Consider the following 19,072-nt stretch of genomic DNA (forward strand, 5'->3'; position numbering starts at 1 on the left):
AGTTGATGGCAGAGCACAAGTACACTGAACAACAAGGGAGAAGTGCTTCGATATCTTCCTTATTACTGCCTACTAATACTGGTCAGAACTAAATGCAGTCATTTTGTTCACCCTTGTCATTCTCCTGAGGAGTCATATATCATGATGGTATAAACTATCACTTCCAGAGAGAGGTTTAGGATGAAACATTGTTGCATAGTTCTTCATAAAGAATAGTAAATATATAACCTCAATACTCCATTGTTGTTGTTTTTTTTTTCCCTTTAGAATTACAACATATTTTATTTGTTTGCTTCAGCAGCACTAGTTCAAGTAGTTCAGGGTTTATGAATATTTCAGCAAATAGATATACACAAAAGGTAGAAGTTACTTGCCAATACAGATCTGTAACTATGCAGCTGCTTTAAGTGATCATTTCATTATATCTGACTTTAACATCTGTTCCTTTTAGTGTCCAGAATTTAAAAGACCTCGGGGCATTGCTGTTGACTGGATTGCTGGAAACATTTACTGGACTGATCATTCCAGAATGCATTGGTTCAGCTACTACACAACTCATTGGACTAGTCTGAGATATTCCATCAATGTCGGTCAATTGAATGGACCTAACTGCACAAGACTCCTTACAAGTATTGCAGGAGAACCATATGCGATTGCTGTAAATCCTAAAAGGGGGTATGTAAATTTCCACATTACCCTGCTTTAGTAATTCAAACAGTAATTCAAAAGAAGAGAAATAAAACATCTATAAATATCTCAACTTTTCCAAGACATTTACTTCACCTTGTTGCTCCATTTACGTACGTGTAAATCAGGGTATGCTATCTCCCAAACTTCAGGGACATTGCTTGCAATAATTTAATATCTGTAAAGTGTTTTGCTGTTCAACAAGTGTAAATGTATATATATATTTATGTGTAATGTTTTTAGGATGATGTACTGGACAGTTATTGGGGATCGTTCTCATATAGAGGAATCATCTATGGATGGTACACTGAGAAGGATATTGGTTCAAAAAAACTTGCAAAGGCCTACAGGTATGCAAGTTACCAGTTTTTTCCTGATTACATGGCATACCTTAACTCTGTGTGGATTTCTTGGATGAATTCTTTTTTCTAAGTTTGCAGTATATATGTATAATGTCTGTAGTTAACCATGTGCAGATGATAGTAAAAATTTTTAGTTACTTTTTCATATGACACAACTTAATATGGCTTAAACTTCCACAAGTTTAAATAGCTATAACAAAGCATTACATAAAATCACTTTAAAAAAAGAAATGATTTGTTCAGTAACGCTTGACAAGCAAAATCAATTAATGGCTCACAATTAAGGGTCGAAAAAGTTTTTTAAGAAAGCATGTGAAGTCTTGCAGCCTATTATGCTGTTTCCTAAATACTCCTAAGTATAATTTAAAAGCAAAAACAAATGAATAGAAAACACCAAGATTTTAGGTTTTGAAAGAAACAACTGAATTATCTCAGTATTTTGCAGAACCGTTTTGAAGCTTTACTGTGCTTGTTGAGACCTTGTGAATTTACATTAATTCTACACTGGCAGGATAAAAGTAATTTTTATGAGAACAGAAATGGTAAACCCAGAATGAAATGTGTCTCTTGAATATCAGCATCCTGTCTTGAAACCTTAAATGGTGTATTTGTGACCCATTTTCTCGTGCAATATTTAATGTTTCCTCAAGGTTACAGAGATAATATTTGTTATTATTGCATTGTAAATTAAGGATTGTCCAATGCATATCTATTGAAACGCTGCCTTGTTGCAAGAGTATGCTATCTGAATATCTTAGTGTCTCAGTTAGAAGCTGCCACTGTCACTGCAACAAGTAGGTGTGTTTTAACAGAATTAATCGCTCACTAATGTGGGCTTATGTGTACACAAATTGCACTCACATGACAGTGGGAATATCTCTTATTATTGTCACTATTAGATTGAAATATAAGAACATAGGACATTATAGTATAAGGAAATATCTAGGAGAGGAAGCTTATGATCCTCTTTGGGCACATATAAAGCACGATAATATACAGTCAATAATAAGCCACTTCTGATGATTTAGTCTGGAATCAGAATTTTGTTTATCAGTATTGCTGCCTGCTCATTGCTGATGTACTTACATAAAATACTGTGAATTTGTCAGATAAATATAAGTTTTATTGTTTAAGTTCTGTTGGATTTTTGTCACTAATCATCACTTTATTTGAATGCCAAGGTTATGTCCTAGAGAGAGGAAATTACAAATTCCTTTGTCACTGAAAGCAATCCAACCTCAATTTTTGAATTTTATAAGTTTTGTGCTGTTGGTGCTTTTCTGTTTGTTGCTTTTTAAGCAGAGTTGCAAATAGGAACTTATTTCGCTGGTCTGCGTGTCAGATTTCCTCTACATCCTCTGAGCTATCTGTAGCTGATTCATTTATGACCTTAAGAGGAGAATTTTTGCTGTTATGCATAATGTATTTTGATGTATTTTTTCTGACTGACTTACATAAGTAGGAAGAAAAATACTTTTTCCCATTCTTATTAAAAATACACTACAATGTCTGAAGCTCAGAATTAAATTATTTTATGGTTCAAATACCATTACAGGCAGAAGCTTCTAGCATGACTTAAAATGGCATATTAATAATTTAAGCGTCTCTTGGTGAAACAAAGCGTGATTTAACTATTTAGTTATTGCCTAGAGGCTGCATAGTCACAACAAAATCTGCTGACATAAGGTTTTTGTCGGTAGAGAAAATTGCAGGATTCAATCCTACATTTATAGTCTCACTTGGTACATATTCCTACCTGAAGAGGACAATGGTTTGGAAAGGTATTGACCTATGAGAAGTAGCTTAAGAGTAAAAGCAATGAGTTGAAATGAGATGATGATTTAAGCTATAGGTGTTATATTTTTTTCACCTTGGTCTCTAGGCATTGTTTTTTCATTGTCTCGCTTTCATCTGAATATGAATGATAGAAAAATGTGTCGCTGCTCAACAATTATTTCAAACTTAATGTATCTCATTGGACCTTTTTTTTATTTCCTTTGTAGGTCTTGTAGTTGATCAGTTCAGTCAGAGGTTGTTCTGGGCTGATTTTGAATTGTCTGTCATTGGCAGCGTTCTGTTTGATGGTTCTGACTCAGTTGTGTCTGTGAGCACTAAGCAAGGTATGGAGTGGTTTCCAGCAATTTTACTAGATGTAGAAGCTATGAAAGAGAAGAGCCTTCAAGATTAAGAGCTTACAGTCGTGGTTTTTTTAAGCAATACTTCAGATATTTGAACAAATAAATAATTAAATTCATACATAATCTTTAAAGGAATAACTATTAAATGATATGTGTAAATTAAAAAAAGCTATGTAATTAATAGCTTGACTATTATTAAGTACCACTGTAAAACAGATCTGGCCTATCTGAATTTACATAGCAAAGCAAGAATCTTGCCTGGTTAGACTTTGAGATGTATGCATAGCACAGGATGAAAATGGCCTTAAGTTGTGCCGGGGTAAAGTTAGGTTGGACAACAGGAAAAACTTCTTTTCTGAAAGGGTTTTTAAGCACTGCAATGTGTTCCCAGAGAGGTGGTTGAGTCACCATCCCTGTATCTGTTTAAAAGTGGTTCAGATTTGGTGCTCAGGAACATGATTTAGTGGAGGGTTTTGGAGTAGTATGGTTAGGTTGCGGTTGGTTTTAATGATCTTAAGGTCTTTTCCAATCTGAGTAATTCTATGATTATATTCTACGAAAGTGATCTACTTTAGGGAATACTTAGTGGGCAGTTAGTAGTGGAGTCTCACTGAGATGATATCACATTTGTGTTTTAACTACTGGTTTGGAATTCACCAGAGTGTTCTGGAAGATATTAGCTGTTAAAAAGCAAGAATTAGTAAAGGCTTTGTGTTTTTTGTTTTGCATTAATTTACCATCATTATGAAGTGTAATATTAAAAGTAGTATTTCTAACACTTTAAGAAGGGATGATTTTAATAAATGGTTTGTGAGAATAATTTTTCCTTTGTAAAGGAATATATTTTTGGTTTGTTTTTTTTTTTCCTTGTCATATTTTTCAAGTTAGTATTGCAGCTGAATATGTTCTCAATAGCTCACTCTTCCTTTAGGGTTTCCCTTCTTCTCTATATTAAATCAGTTTCAGAGACTGAATCAAAGTGATTTTATTTGCTTGTGATATGGGAAGAATTTCTTTTAGGAAGATTGCTTCTTAAAGGCAGTCTTTGTGGGTACAAACTGCTGCCTGAAAAATAATGCTTTATAGCTTGTAATTGCAGTGCAGTTGAAGTTGTTATTAAAATTAATGTTTGCTACTTGGATACGAATGTATGCGCTTATTATTCATTTTTATTTAAGGTTTACTGCATCCTCATAGAATTGACATATTTGAGGATTACATATATGGAGCAGGTCCTAAAAATGGTGCATTTAGAGTACACAAATTTGGCAGGAGCCTTGTGGAATACCTGAGTGTTGATGTTGATAAAGCAAAAAGTGCCTTGATATTTCATCGCTACAAACAAATGGACTGTGAGTAAGCATAATTACTTAACACTGAATGTTTTTCAAGTTCATCTCAGAAAAAGAAAAATAATAAAAGTATCCATCAACTGTAGAAATGTAAAATAGAACTTGATGCTGCAAAGTGAAAATAGATTTAGTTGTTTTGTTATATAATTATAATTTAGATTCTGATGCAATTTTCTTTCATTTGGAATGGCATTGGACAAATGCCTGCATTGCATACCTGCAGTGCAAATGAAACTAAAAAGAAAAGAAAACTGAATACAAAAATACCTCTTGTCAAAATGAAATGAGGATTTTGACTGAATATTACCAATACGTTTGTTTTTACTGGAGTCAGTTCTATCAAGGTATGAATATGGCACTTTCATTTGAATGAGTGCTGACTGACTTCATGCTGTTTATACTCTGGAAATTAAAACAGAATCAGAATTGTGTGATTATTGTTTTGGTCCTAGTTCTAGAAGTTAGCATAATTCTAAAAAAAAAAAAAAAAGTAAGGAACCTTTTAAAATGTTTTCTTTTCTCAAACAGTGCCTAATCCGTGCTTGGACCTGAGATGTGAATTCATTTGTTTACTCAATCCTTCTGGTGCATCATGTGCTTGTCCAGAAGGAAAATCATTAGTTAATGGAACATGTGTCGATCAGAGTCTCTTAGGTAGGTACTGAAAATTGTGTGTGTACGTGAACTACTTTAACATGCACAAAAAAAGTATGAAGGAGATGTTTCAAGTTGATGTGCCACTTTTGCTTCAAGGATTGGGCAGAAGATTTCTTGAAAAGATCTCAAGTATTGTATAGCTTATGGCAGGTTGACAATGTATTTGGTGTTAAGAGTCCACTAATAGCCTCCAAACAAGAGACATTATGTGAATTATCAATGAATATACATCAATTATGTACACTATAATTTATATGTTCAAAAATATCCCACTTCCTACAATTTCTTACTGTTAAGTCTGCCTTAAGTTAGTCATTGGAAGGAAGTCTCCTAAGTCTCACTGTTAGGATAGTTTACTTGGAAAGGACTTATCATCAAGACCAACTGCCCAACAACTCCAGGGCCCTTATTCTTTTTCTTGTGACTGTATCCCCGAAGTTGACTCAGATTCTGGCTCTTTGGGTTCTTGATGTTAGTTTGTTTTTAAACAAAAGGAAATTGAGGTAAGTCTTGAAATTCTGTGTAATAGAATTGTCATTCTGTAAATAACTTGATCCATTGAATTGATTTTTCTTCATAAGCACTATGTGAGGAATTCTAATTTTTGAGTTCTCGGTGATTTTCTGTGAGACTAAACCCAGATTGCCCTAAACAGACATTTTGCCAGTGTTTCTTAAAACTAATGAAAAGCAGAATTTTGGGGTTTTATTTGGTTCTCTCAAGTTAAAGATGTTACAACATGTGTTACATCATTCAGAATGGTTGAATAATAAAATAAAAGCAATTTCCTGTGTATTCTTAGGTAACTTTCATCTTTTTTTTCTCCCTGCATAACTTTTTTTTTTTTTTCTGAGATTTCATGACTCCAGTAGGCCTGACTGCTTCAATTTAGGAGCAGTTTTCAAATGGGAAGATTACCACTTCATATTGTTAAGTGAGACCGCTTGATTTGCATCCACTAGGTTCGCTGTATCTAATACCTGCAGAACAGTGAAACTAATAGGGAATGGGAATGCAGAGATTTGCACTGGAGAATGTCAGCATGGATCGCAGCCAAATAAACAAGACTAATGGAATGCTTCCAGGAGTTCAGTGTTTTGGGGGTGGATACCTATCACTTTCATTTTTAGAGGGAATATTTGTGATTTCTTGGCTGGAAGAAAAGCATGAGAATAACCATAAAGACTCAGATCTGGCATTGCTTCTGAATAGAGATGAAATATTTCATTTATTGTGGTATTTTCTTCAGCACATTTCTGTGGGGATTTGCCCTCTGAATGCACAGACTGCAGGAAACCAGGTGCTCTGTCTGGGGATGTAGAGGTTAATCCCCATGTAATTTTTATTTCGTCCACAAATTCTACCTCAGAGAGCTCTACTAGAAAAAGCTATTGGCACTCCAAACTCTACTATCTTCTTGTTTTCCATCTTGTTTTCAGGTGTTTTGTTGTGTTTTGGGGTTTTTTGGTTTTTTGTTCGTTTGTTTTTTTTAGATATCAAATAGAGCAGTGCTCCAACACAGAAAACTGTTTCTGATTTGAAGAAAGAAAATTGATTACTGCAGTATCTTATTTATTTATTTATAGGAAGTTGTTATATGGAGACTGATATATCCTAGAACTGAAGGAAATGAGTTAAATTACTGCAGGTGTTGGTTTCTTCTCACTGTGAATCCTTCTCTTAGCCCTTCTCTTCCATTGAGGATTGTAAAGTAAATGGATATTTTAAAGTAAAAAAAACAAAAAAAATAAAAACAAAAAAACCAAAAAAAAACAAACCTCTGCTGTCATCTTTTGCATAGCAATAAATTTAATGGATAATTGTTGGGAAGGTTCAGCCTTTATTGCCATACAACCTATGTCCACCTCTGATGGTGTGGACCAACATTATGAAATACAAAGCATTATTTTTGGAGCATATTTAAACCTGACATTTCTGAAAAGAATGTCTGAAAGGTCTCTACATTCCAACTATCTGTGACTAGTAATTAATTGTCTCCCTTTTATTTTGTATTTGTTATTTATTCTTCAACTCAATTTTGTTTCTCTTTGTTCCAATGGTGAATACTTGCTAGGGATGTTTTTGGGTTTTTTCTTTCTCCAAAGCCATTACTTGCTAATTCAGATTAGATGTATTCAGCCTTTTTGTAACAATTCTTTAGTGTGTCTCTCCTGTATTTTCTTTCTTTCTTTCTTTTTTTTTTTTTTTTTTCCCTGTCTTCTCCTGTGGGAACGTTTTGTTCCCATCTTCCATACAAAGGCGTCTGATACCCTTTTGGACTTCACTGATGTAAATCATCTGGAGTAATTTGATTCTTTTAACTACTTGCAGACAAAGAAGAAAAAAAACAGTGTGAAAATCCCTATGCTGTTTAAGTCTCAGACAATATTTACAAATTGACTTATCTAGTACAGCTTTCAGTCCTCATTTTTAGTTCATGTAAAGTCTGAAATTTTTGTATTAACTTTTATTAGTTTTGTATGAGATTTTTATTTAAATTCTTGGATAGGGAACAAAATCAGTAGCCAGTTTTACTAATGTTGTTATGCTGGAAAATATCAAAATACATTCAGGTTTTTCAGGTCAACATTAACTGATCATTTCATAAAGATATAACTTGTATTGCATTTAAAACATGTTTAAGCGTCTTAGTCATTTTAAAGGCAATTTGTTTAGATAAGATTTACTGTGGACAATTTTTGATTCAGGCTTTTTTTTTTTTTTTTTTTTCCCCAACAATATGAAGTCATATGTTTCTTGTTGTGTTTAGGGTAACTTTGCGGTTTGTATTTCACATTTTATAGTTATAAATATGCATTGTGAAAATACATGTTCTTTTTCCTGTTGAATTCATAGGGTTTGCCAGAATTCCAATTTTTTTTTAACTTTTGTGTCTTAAATGTGCAGGATCGTTCTAGTAAAGAAATACAATGGGTATATTTAATATACTATCAAAAAGGTTCCTAAAATGAGCAGTTGTTTGTACTTTAGTTTTATTCAGTTTTTATACAGTTCTGCTCTATAAACTCATGACTAATGATAAGTAAAACAGATAAGATAAGCAAAACAAAAATAGACCTTCTCGCCAATAAGATATGCCACATTATCCATTTAAACAACTTCTGTAATGAGTAACTGAAGAATGGTTCATGGAACATCAAAGGATTTAATGAACCACCTAAATAAATACTTGAGGCATCTTCAAAGTTCCAAGCACAAAGTAGCTTTGTTACAGTAGATGTAGATCCACGGTGGATACTGAAAAAATAGACTGTATAGATAACTTGACTGCTTTGTATTCTGTATAACTAAGAGTAATTTGGCCAAACTTCTGTATCAGTGGGTATATTACTGAACAATTCTCAGCGTTTCTGACTTTTCATTACTTTGGCAGCAGACTGTCTTTATAAGCTTCGTTTTGTGTGAGATGAGGAGTCATGCTAAATGTGTATTTTGAGCTGCAAAGGTTCTTGTCTGTTGCTCAGGATTACAATTATTTGGATGTGTGAGCAGTGTGTACATGCTGGTCTGTAATTAATTTCTTGTTGGTGTCATCAAACAATTTTATTTCTTGTTCACTCAAATGAACAGATTTATTTCTCGGTGTTTCCAGGACAGACACAACTCTGACTGCAAAACAGTTTTATAGAAAGATTGAATCTGTCCTAATCAGAATGTACGTTACCATGCGCCTCACAAATAAGGAGGTGGTACTGCTGCCTCAAGCACTTTGTGAGCACACAGCTGTAGGCTGTCTTTTCTTAGACAGAAGGTAAAACTGGGGAATGTTTAGTCTAGCAAAGAGGAGACACAGGAAGACTATATTGCTATCTACAGCTCTCTGAAGGGAGGTTGTGGCAAGGTGGGGATCAGCCTCTTCTCTCAGGTAACAGAGAGAAGACAAGAAGTAATGGCCTGAAATTGCACCAATGGAGGTTCAGGTTGGATATTAGTAAAGATTTCTTCTCAGAAAGAGTTGGTAATGCATTGGAATAAGGAAGCAGTGGAGTTACTGTCCATGGTGGTGTTAAAGAAAAGGGTAGTTGTGATGCTAAGGCATATGATGAGACATGGTGGAATTGGGCTGATGGTTGCATTTTGTGATCCTAGTGGTCTTTTCCAACAGTTAATGATTCTGTAAAAGAAAAGAATAAGCCAGAAAGTATGGTTGAAAAGTACCAGGTTGGTACAATTTTATGAGGATGATTTAAAAGCCAAGCAGCTTCCTTTTAAATGTGTTCAATAATGTTTATTAAGAAGGATGTTAAAAGATTGGAAGAGAGAGGGAAATAAATCAACTGCAAAAAGGTAAATCCCTTCAGGCTGAGGTCACCCGATGAATACAGAGTAGTTTTCTGAGATCCCCAGATGCCACAAACATTATCTGGTGGGGGGGGAGGTCAGTTTTTCCATCACATTGTTTGGATGAAACAGGAGCCAAAAAGACGTATGCAGTACCCTTGTATGATACAAGCCGCCGTACATATATGCTCCCATTGTCTCTGAAGCTCTTGATGGCCTTTCTGATGCTGGCTTATGTTTTGTTAAATGTGTTTGTTTTTCTAGCATTGTGTGGTAGTTTACCTTTTAGTTTTTGAAAGGGGTATGTATTTTTGCACATATTCAGGGATCAGTAGCTTTGTATAAAATACAAATTGTTCTCTGTGCTCTTGCTTCAGATGATACATGCAAACTAACCTGTGAAAATGGAGGAAAGTGCATTATAAACGAGAAGGGGGATCCACGATGCCACTGCTGGCCAAGTTACTCAGGTGAAAGGTGTGAAACCAACCACTGCTACAACTACTGCCAGAATGGAGGGACCTGTGGAGCATCTCTCCTTGGTACGTATTTCTGTGCAGCTATATATTATCTTATATGCCTTAATTTAAATGTTTGAATCTCTTCGTAGCTTGCTTTTTTTCTTTTTGTCAGTGACTTCTTTCCTTTGTACTTAAGTTCTATGCAATATAACAGCATATGTTGTACGTATACTTTATTTTTTCACATGTGGGTCTCAGTGTTTTGGCAAAGCCAAACTAAATCTCACAAAAAGTAGTATGAAATTATCCAGAATGAAAGCATGCATACTGAAGTGTCAAAAGGGAACTGTAAAGTCAAACTATGAGTGGAAAAACTGTCAAAATGAGGATATCTGGGAGTTGGCCTTTGTGCCTAACACATTGGCTGCTCTAGGTTGTGTACTGAAATTAAATACTGCCTGGTCTAGAGAGAGGGAAAGTTTGCTAAGAAGTATTTTAAAATTTAGGGCTGTGTGAGAAGTACAAGTTAAATTCTATGTGATGAAATGACTGACATCCAAAGGAAATACCAGGTACCTGACCACAGAATGTGTTTTAGAAAAAAACAGAGCTGCCTATATTGAAGAATCATGTATCTTAGTCTCTGTGACAAAGTGACCTTAGATCTTCATGTTTTCCTCAATATTCTGTACTGATTTAGCTTATATAGTTTAATAATTCAGCTACACTTATTGTACTGGCTTGTGTATGGATCTTATTCTGATGTTCAGATTTGTGTACTAAACAGAGTTTTTCAGTTCTGAGTATTAGAGAGTTCATAATAGTTTTCATTGTTCATATCACTAATAATGGCTAAATAGTAGAAAATCGGAATTACTTTAAGTTGTTTGAGTTATACTTGAAACTGCTTGCAACAGCTCGTGGAAGTACTGACACAAATGATAAGCGGAGATTTCTATCAGTTTAGTGAGATCAATACGTGTTCAGTGAGGACGTGCAAGTGAACGAAAGATGTTCACGGATGATTTAAATGATGTGCAGAACTTCACTGTCATCTGAAGAGAGGATGTTTACTCCCACATCTTTACGTATCTGGCATTTAATTGATACTCCTGGGGTGTTAAAAGACACAAGTAACTTGGCTCCCAGTGCTCAGCTCAGTTCTGAATCCTGCAGTGACCTCTGGGTTTTATTTTTTCTTCTCTTTTGCTCAGACACCTCCAACAGTTTGTTCTTCACCAGACAGCTAACAGTTGTTGTGCTCACAGAGCTATGATATAACCTTGATTTTTAATACTTTTTTTCCTACTAAATCCAACCTCGAAATCTCTTTGCCTTGCTAGAAAAAATAGTGAATAATTAGTGAAGCAGTGATGACCAGAGAGTGAGAGACATAAGCAAGTTTATACAATATACTTTTGATGATTTGTTAATCGTGTCCCCACCTGCTGCAGACAGCCTGAAGGTGCAAAAGTTATCCTTGTTTCTGCTTGGTCTCAAACAGGATAATGTGTCTCTACCAAAAATGCCATCAGGAGAGCAGCGTGAATACGACTGCAGTCCACATTTTAGTGTTGTGTTGCTGAGCACAAATAGTGCACCTCACCCCCACATCCTTATGATGCCAAAAGTTCTGATGGCTCTTACTGGGCGATACCTTGAGATAGGAGTATTACTCTGCCATGCTTTGTTCACTTTCCAAGTTTCACCAAAATTTTAATAAACATATATCAAGTTAACCAGATTTTCTATCTGCCATTTCCAGTTCACACCTAAAAGCCCATCCCATAACCTTCATGAGAATATGGGGGAAAAAAGTCATATTTCTAAATCTAAGTGACTTTGCCCAGCATTCCAAGATAACATTTTCAAACTGATTTGCATCTCATCTTCCTTGCACATTTTGCCCCTGCACTCTGTAAATAGTCCATTAGGAAGAAATCTCTACTCCTTATCAGACTGCATTAGTTACCTGAATCAGATTATAAATCATGTCTTCTTGAAACAATCTAACAAGTTAATGAGATGTCCCCTTGTTCTAGTTTAATCTAATCCATATTATGCTAAAACCATTGTTTTTTTACAGAGGAACACTAAAGTGGATGTTCTTAAGGCATTAAAAATTAATCCGTTAACAAAGATCAACTCCTCAGGAGTTTTTGCAACAACCATTTCTTCTTTCCAGTCATATGAACCACTATGCCAAGTATGCTACCGGGTCAATGCACATTTAGCAGCAAGGACTGCAGGCTGCATGTGCCATTCACAGTTTCGACGTAGGGAGTGAAATACAGAACAGAGCAGCATTTGCTCACTTCCTTCTTGTCATTTCAGCCTTGGAGGCAGAGCTGATCTTCCTTGACAAGTTCACAAGATGCATTAGTGGACAAGTTACTTCATTCTTGCACAGTGAAACATGTAGGAATAAAGAGGATCTTTATTACCAGGAGTTCCTCTGCTTTTCATTCATGTTTGAAGAACTTGAGCACTTTTTGTCCAGATTTCAAGTTTCTTCCTAGCAGGTTTAGCCATCCATTGGCAAAAGGTACAGAACATACTGATTATTTGTGTTTGTATAGAGAATTCTTTTGCATCCAGAAGTATAAAATTACTACTTCAAATCACCTTGCTATAATTTTAACTTATTTTGCTATGTTATTCGTACTTCTGCAGCCGCCTTCCCAACCAGCTCTTTCCAATGGAGGTTTTTGATCCACTATACTATTGGCTCATGAAACTATACTACTAAACTGTTGCAATCAAGTTGCATTGTGTTTTCCCTGATTCCATTTTTTTTATTATTTTTTATTTTTTTTTACTTTTTCTGTTCAAAATGATGATGCTTTTTCTTCTGGAAGTTCCAGCATCCATATGTGTGTAAGTGCCTATCCAAATTGTAAATTGTAGCCACAAAATATAAATGACCTGTGATAACTGCAGCTTGCTTGAATCTTCCTTTTGTAGAAGCCCTGATTGCCTTTATCGATTTCTTATATTTTCCAACTCAAATAGCCTTGATGGAAGTTTTCCACAAGTGCCATTCTACACTCATGCCCTTTGGGGAGTATAGGGCCTGTTGATAAACGTACATGGCAGAACTGCAGAATGTGTGCCTTCAGGCTAGCACCAATATGAGAAGAAGCAGCCACAGCTGGTGACGGGGAAGGGTACACAGGGACCACTTAGCAGCTGTATTTCCACCCTCTCCCCATTTCAAGGAGTCAGTTGCTGTCTGTTAGTTCTGCCACGATGGGCTCCGCGAAGCACCTCTGTGAATTTGATTTGCTCGGGATGATATCTGGACTTCCTGATGCGGTGTTTGCTCATCCAAGCTGTTGTGCACATCACTTGACTCGAGGGAAACTGGTTCTGCTGCATGCTGCTGGGGTTTAGCTGGGGAGTTTCACAGGGGAATGAGCTTCTGAAGGTAGCCAGCTGCTGTGAGGATTCGTTGGGAAGTTTCCTCATTGTTGGGTTCTGTCCCAAAACTCAAGGCATATAAACCATGAAAGCAAATCTGTCATTGTTTTCTGATACAAGCAGAATGCTACCGCATATGAGATGTGCTTCTGGTGAATGTGTGTGTTCCAGTGAACATGTAAATTCTATTCTCCTTCTCCCTAATTCTTAATAGGAAAGTGATAACCAATTAAGTAAATCACGGAGTATTACTCATTTTTCAGAACGTGATTGTGCTAAATCTTTGCTGGATGTGGTAAGTTGTAGAACCTCATTATCTGCTCACAAATGTTAATTTGTTAAACAAATCCCACTGGCAATTCAGGGATTATTCACTGTTGGTTTACTTACTGCTAAGCCGTTTGGCAAATTCCTATGTGAACATTATATAGCTAGAGATTGGGGCAGCTATAATTAAAATTTAAAAGTTTATGACAGTTGTATTGAACTACAAAAATTGAACAAAGAAAATGTCATCTGTTAATTAAAAGTACACATCTGAGACATGTAATTAAAAGTTTGGATATAATAATGAACACTTTCCAGTAAACCAAATTAATGGGAATTTGGAGGGGAATAAAAAAAGGATATCATACAGATACTTCCTTTTTACTTACAATTTAAAGCAAAAATGTTGGAGGAAAATTTTCTAAATGTCTTGAACACGTAGACCAGATTAAGTTAGTTTTCAAAGTTTGATAAATATGTTTAACTATGTAACCCAGTAGAATCATGATGTTTGTAGAAAATTGAGGGAAAAGTGTTGTTTCCACTGAATGGTAACTGATGAAACACACTCCTAACACAAACAAATAAATAAATAAATAAATGTATGCATTATATATATATATATTTATATATTTATATATATAATGTAGATGTTATTTTGTGTTCTGCTTTAGGAATAAAACATGGGGACACAACACTATGTACTGAAAATGCTACCAAGGAATAAACTGTTTAGTTTGTTCACATCTTGCCTGTCCCTGCAAGTCTCACACTGGTGAGCCCCCAGGGAAGTTGTATACTTCCTTGTAACCAGGACTAGGGACTAGATGGGGGGAGAAGATAGGTTTTTCAATGGAGGATTGTCTGTCTGGTCTGGTGTGTAGATCCAAAGGAAACACCACAACCAGCCTTGAGAGTACTCCACTAACGCATTTTGAGATGGTTCTTTTCTCCTTTGTTTTCACCACATGGACAGAATAAATATCTATTGGGATTGATCCCAATCAGCTCAGCTTCTAATTATGTACTCTAATACAGCTTCTCTCCACTACTTTTGGTTCACTAAAGCTAATTATGGTTCACAGAAATGAATTATTGTGATTCCCACGAACTGCTGACAACCCCTCTAGAGGATGCAGTGTTACTTACAGTAGGCTGGTGTGCCAGATTGCTTTAATAGGGACAGCAAGTGAAATATGCAAATGAAACAGATTGCGCGTGTTCATATGTAACAAATAGAATGCACACATTGCTGGTAGGGAGTTTACTATCAACTGGAAGAAATAAGTTACTTATGTCTAGGTGAGGCATTCATCTATACTAGCTCATTGTTTGGAAAATTTTTACAAGGTAACAAATACAGTGTTTATTTTCTTGAAGCAAAAGGCAGTACGTTCTTTTTATAAATAAATATTACAGATTTGACGAATGTCAGGGATTGAGAGGCAGCCATTATTCTGTCTTTATGCTGTTTTAGTCCTGAAACTTCATTACAGGTGTAAACGCTTAAGGTTTCTGTGTCTGAGACTAATAGGCAACAGTTGTTAGTTAGGATATGTGCTATCTTGGTTACATCATTATTTGGATTCTGTTGTATGAAAACTTGTGGCACTCAGTGTTTATCATTGTTTTGTACAGCAATTTTGTTAAGCTGTTTTTGGAACCATTTCATATCCAAAATCCAAAATAATTTAATAGAATAAAGCAGATGAAAATGTCATTACTGTTATTATTGTTATTATTTCAGATGCCAGCGGTCTGTATAAATAGGCAATGAACTATTAAAATGAGTAAAAGTTACGTTAAATTGAGTGAAAATAAATGGGGTTTAGGCTATACTGAATTAAATTTTCATATAACTGTCCACAATTTGACATATTTATAAGGCTACATCAGCAAAGAATAGAATATTTTTTTCTACAAATGATGAAAATATCCTTGTCCCATCAATTTAAAAAATAGAGGAACATGAATAATAAAAAATTATTTCAGACTTATGTTCTATCACTGTTTCATTTGTAAGATGGATTTAGAGGAGGAAACCCAAGACTCAGGGGCAGAAATTTAAATACAAGTGTATACATGGGTAAAAGCAAAGAGTTTGTGCTAATATCTGAGTTCAACATCTTTGATTTAATGTTTAGATCACTGGGGACATATAATGAATAACCAGGCTGATGAATATTAAACTAGTTGGAGCTATTTTAAGTTGATGGTTTTGTTCCTGCTGTACTCATTAGAGGAAGAGACTAACTGATCTCGTGGCCTTTACGATGATTTGCAAAACATTTTAAATTAGCATAGCTTAAAATAGGAAATAAAGGAAGGAATTACATGAAGGGTTTGATGTAACAAATAAATAAAAACTAAGGGGAAGAAAAATAATGCAGAAATGATTTTGCATGCCTCTGAGAAAGCAGAAAAATACAGTCTTTTATTTATTCACCTATGAATATGATACTATGGTATTAAAACAAAGGTAGATGGGAAAGAAATGAAAATTGTGGAGTTTATGGAATATTTAGTTTGTATGACTTTAATAAGAGAACCACCTAAAGAGAGAATAAAGTAGGGAAAAAAACTCACACATTGTAAATTTAGATGAAGAGGTGATAAGATTGCCGGAGACAAATGTGAATTTGTTATTAGATACGGATACCTGTGTGAGAGATTGTATAGAAATTCCTGAAGAAACACTGAATGAGAGAAAATACTGCAAGCAAATGACCAAAGTGGTGATGTTTCAGCAGATCAGGCAGGGGTAGGGATTTACTGTTAGATTAATACAGATATAAGAAATTGCTATGGGAAAGTGACCCTTAAATATTGAGGGTAGTTAACTATCTTAAGTAGTTAAATGCATTGTGTATGTTTTAAGCTAAATGCTGTATATTGATCAGACTCAATCTAACTGTAGCTCCTCTGGTGTGCTCTCCACCCCACCTTTTTGTGAAGCAGGATTTTAGCTAATAGTTTCTGGCTTATGGCCTGGTGTGAAGTTGTACAAATGTAAATGTAGGGATAACTGGAGTCTTTCATTACTGCATTATCTGGCTTTCTCTAATCTCCTTCAGATTTCACAGCTGTACCAGTATCCAGATTGGGTAGTCAATAACAGAATCTCAGAGTCTATTTTTTCATGTTTGTGTCTGCAATTCCAGACTGAAGGGCTTCTGCCTTACACATACAACATATTATACAGTTAACTGATTGACCTTAACATTTCTTTATCTGTAGCCCTATTTCATCACCATAAAAATGAGATAATAAGCAAATGTATACTAGTCTTACAACATCCTATTAATTGCCTTCATTCTTCAAACTTGCTAAAGCCAATGATATTGATATACCCATTCAGGATTAGACATTTCAATCCTCCCACCTTATTCCTTAGATTTCTGCCATATTTGTGTTCCTCTGTTGGTTTTTTGATGAGACACTCCTTTAGTTCCACCTGCTACCCAAATACTGTTTGATTGTCACTAGCCTGTGCACGGTCATTTTTGCGCCAATATATATTCCTCATTCATTATCTTTAGAATCTTGCTCTGCAGAAATCCAGTAAGGATCTTGGTTGTACTTGCCAGCAGGTTCGATTCCATATGATTCAAATGACCTCTATCCTTTCTGCCACCTTATTGCAGAAGTGTACTTGGGTTTAGATTAATCTGAGTCGCTTTCCACACCCACCTGCAATCCTGGAAGGAGAAAAGTGGTAAATTCAAATAATTTATCCCTAAGATTAAGAAAACCCAGGAGACTGAATTAAAGCAGAGGGAGGAGGGAGGATGGAGGAAAAGTTTTATAAGAAATAAGTTAAGAGTGAGACTACATTATTAGGAATTGAGAAGGAAAATGGCTAGCTGGACACATCAAATCATTTGACTTGAAGAGGAGATTACAGATGAGATATAGAAGTACATTCAGGAGATAGAAAGACATTTACATGATATAGAAAGTTGTTTTAGAGAAGATAAGCCTTAAAAATTCAGTGATAAGTGGAATAGTTTAATAAAACAGTGAAGTTGAAACAAAGCTATAAATCTCATAGACATGAGATTTAGATAAGAGGGGGAAAAAAGCGAAAATTGAAATAGGTTAAAATCATAGGAGGAAAATGCAATAGAGTTTAAACTCTATTTTGAAACCACTTAAAAATAGGCTACTATAGGAAAGGGGTTCATTTTATACATTTTTTTCCCTCCTTCACTACTTTTCAGATGTTGCAAATTGGACATTTGGTGAATCTTTGGTGTGATTTAAGACAGCTATCCATGAGTTACAGTACTGAGTTAAAATACTGAATTCGTGCATTGAAATGTGTTACTCTTACAATGCATGTTTATCTTTGAAGTAATTATTATTATTTAAATTTTTATTTACTTTTATCATAAAGCAGTTGTTGGTTGTTTTTATTAATAGGGAGGCCCACCTGCAATTGTGCACTGGGTTTTACAGGACCAAACTGCAATCAGACTGTCTGCCATCGTTTTTGCCAAAATGGAGGATCCTGCAGTGTCACTGCTGGAAACCAGCCCTTTTGCAACTGCTTGCCTGAGTATACAGGAGACAGATGCCAGTACTGTAAGTAATCTGAAATTACAGAGGAAGTAATGTGAATCAGATTGTTTTCCTATTGCATGGATTGATTAATTTAACTCCAGAATTATTCTGATAAAGTGGGATCTTTACATATTCAAGGGATATTTCAACAATATCCTTCTAGATGTGTATGAGAAGAAAGGAGCTTTTTTAGAAATTATTTCTGTGTTGTCATGGAAAAAAAAAAAAATAAATCCTACTAGTTGTACCCAGCATCCGACTTCATAAATCAGATCATTGCTCTTTTTGTTGCTGGTGGAATTCCTAGTCAGTTAAAGAATTTTTCTGTTATCCTTTAACTTTGCAAAAAGGCGACCCTTGAGGCTCCAACTGCTGTCTTCCCCTTTTATTTCTTAAACCCAGTAAGCAGTGTATTGCCAGTGCTGCTTTGACTTTTATTCCTGTGTGTTCCTCCATCTGACTAAATCCAAGATCGTCTTCAATGTGGCTTCTGCCTTGTAGGATGCAAAACCAGGATTTCTATGCCTTATTCTTGTAGGGCTCTCAGGGCTCAAGTTATGTTCTCTGCATCTGAATTTCTCCATACTTTTTCATTTTACTGACCCATTAGTCTCATCTCACTGAGATATTTTCCAAAGGTTTCCATGCCTCAGGAAAGTCATTAGCACTCTGAAAAAGGAGTTTGTTATCAGGAACCCTGACTTAATATGCATTAATTTTCTGAGATTCAATTTTGTTTCTAATTTTCAAAATTCTCCTTTCCCCTCCTCCTGCTTTCCTTTAACTCAAATACTGAGATAGAGGACTGTCACAGTGCTTGTTGTAGAATAGAGCATTCAATGTAAAAACCATCATCTTTTTTT

The 19,072-nt window shown here is 35.3% G+C and overlaps 1 protein-coding gene across 10 annotated transcripts in view; it reads left to right on the plus strand.

Annotated features, from left to right (window-relative positions):
- LRP1B (LDL receptor related protein 1B) overlaps positions 1 to 19,072 on the plus strand; it is a 553,348-nt gene that overhangs the window by 510,796 nt on the left and 23,480 nt on the right. For all 10 annotated transcript variants that reach the window (XM_015869156.3, XM_015869153.3, XM_015869152.3 and 7 more), the window contains 7 exons: positions 452 to 675; positions 931 to 1,037; positions 3,053 to 3,169; positions 4,366 to 4,539; positions 5,068 to 5,193; positions 9,876 to 10,040; positions 18,069 to 18,230. In XM_015869156.3, the coding sequence (XP_015724642.2) occupies positions 452 to 675; positions 931 to 1,037; positions 3,053 to 3,169; positions 4,366 to 4,539; positions 5,068 to 5,193; positions 9,876 to 10,040; positions 18,069 to 18,230 (1,075 nt within the window). The remainder of the gene's footprint in view (positions 1 to 451; positions 676 to 930; positions 1,038 to 3,052; positions 3,170 to 4,365; positions 4,540 to 5,067; positions 5,194 to 9,875; positions 10,041 to 18,068; positions 18,231 to 19,072) is intronic.

This window comes from Coturnix japonica, chromosome 7, assembly GCF_054131305.1.
Source record: "Coturnix japonica strain WE chromosome 7, WE-NBRP24, whole genome shotgun sequence".
NCBI classification, from domain to species: Eukaryota; Metazoa; Chordata; class Aves; order Galliformes; family Phasianidae; genus Coturnix; species Coturnix japonica.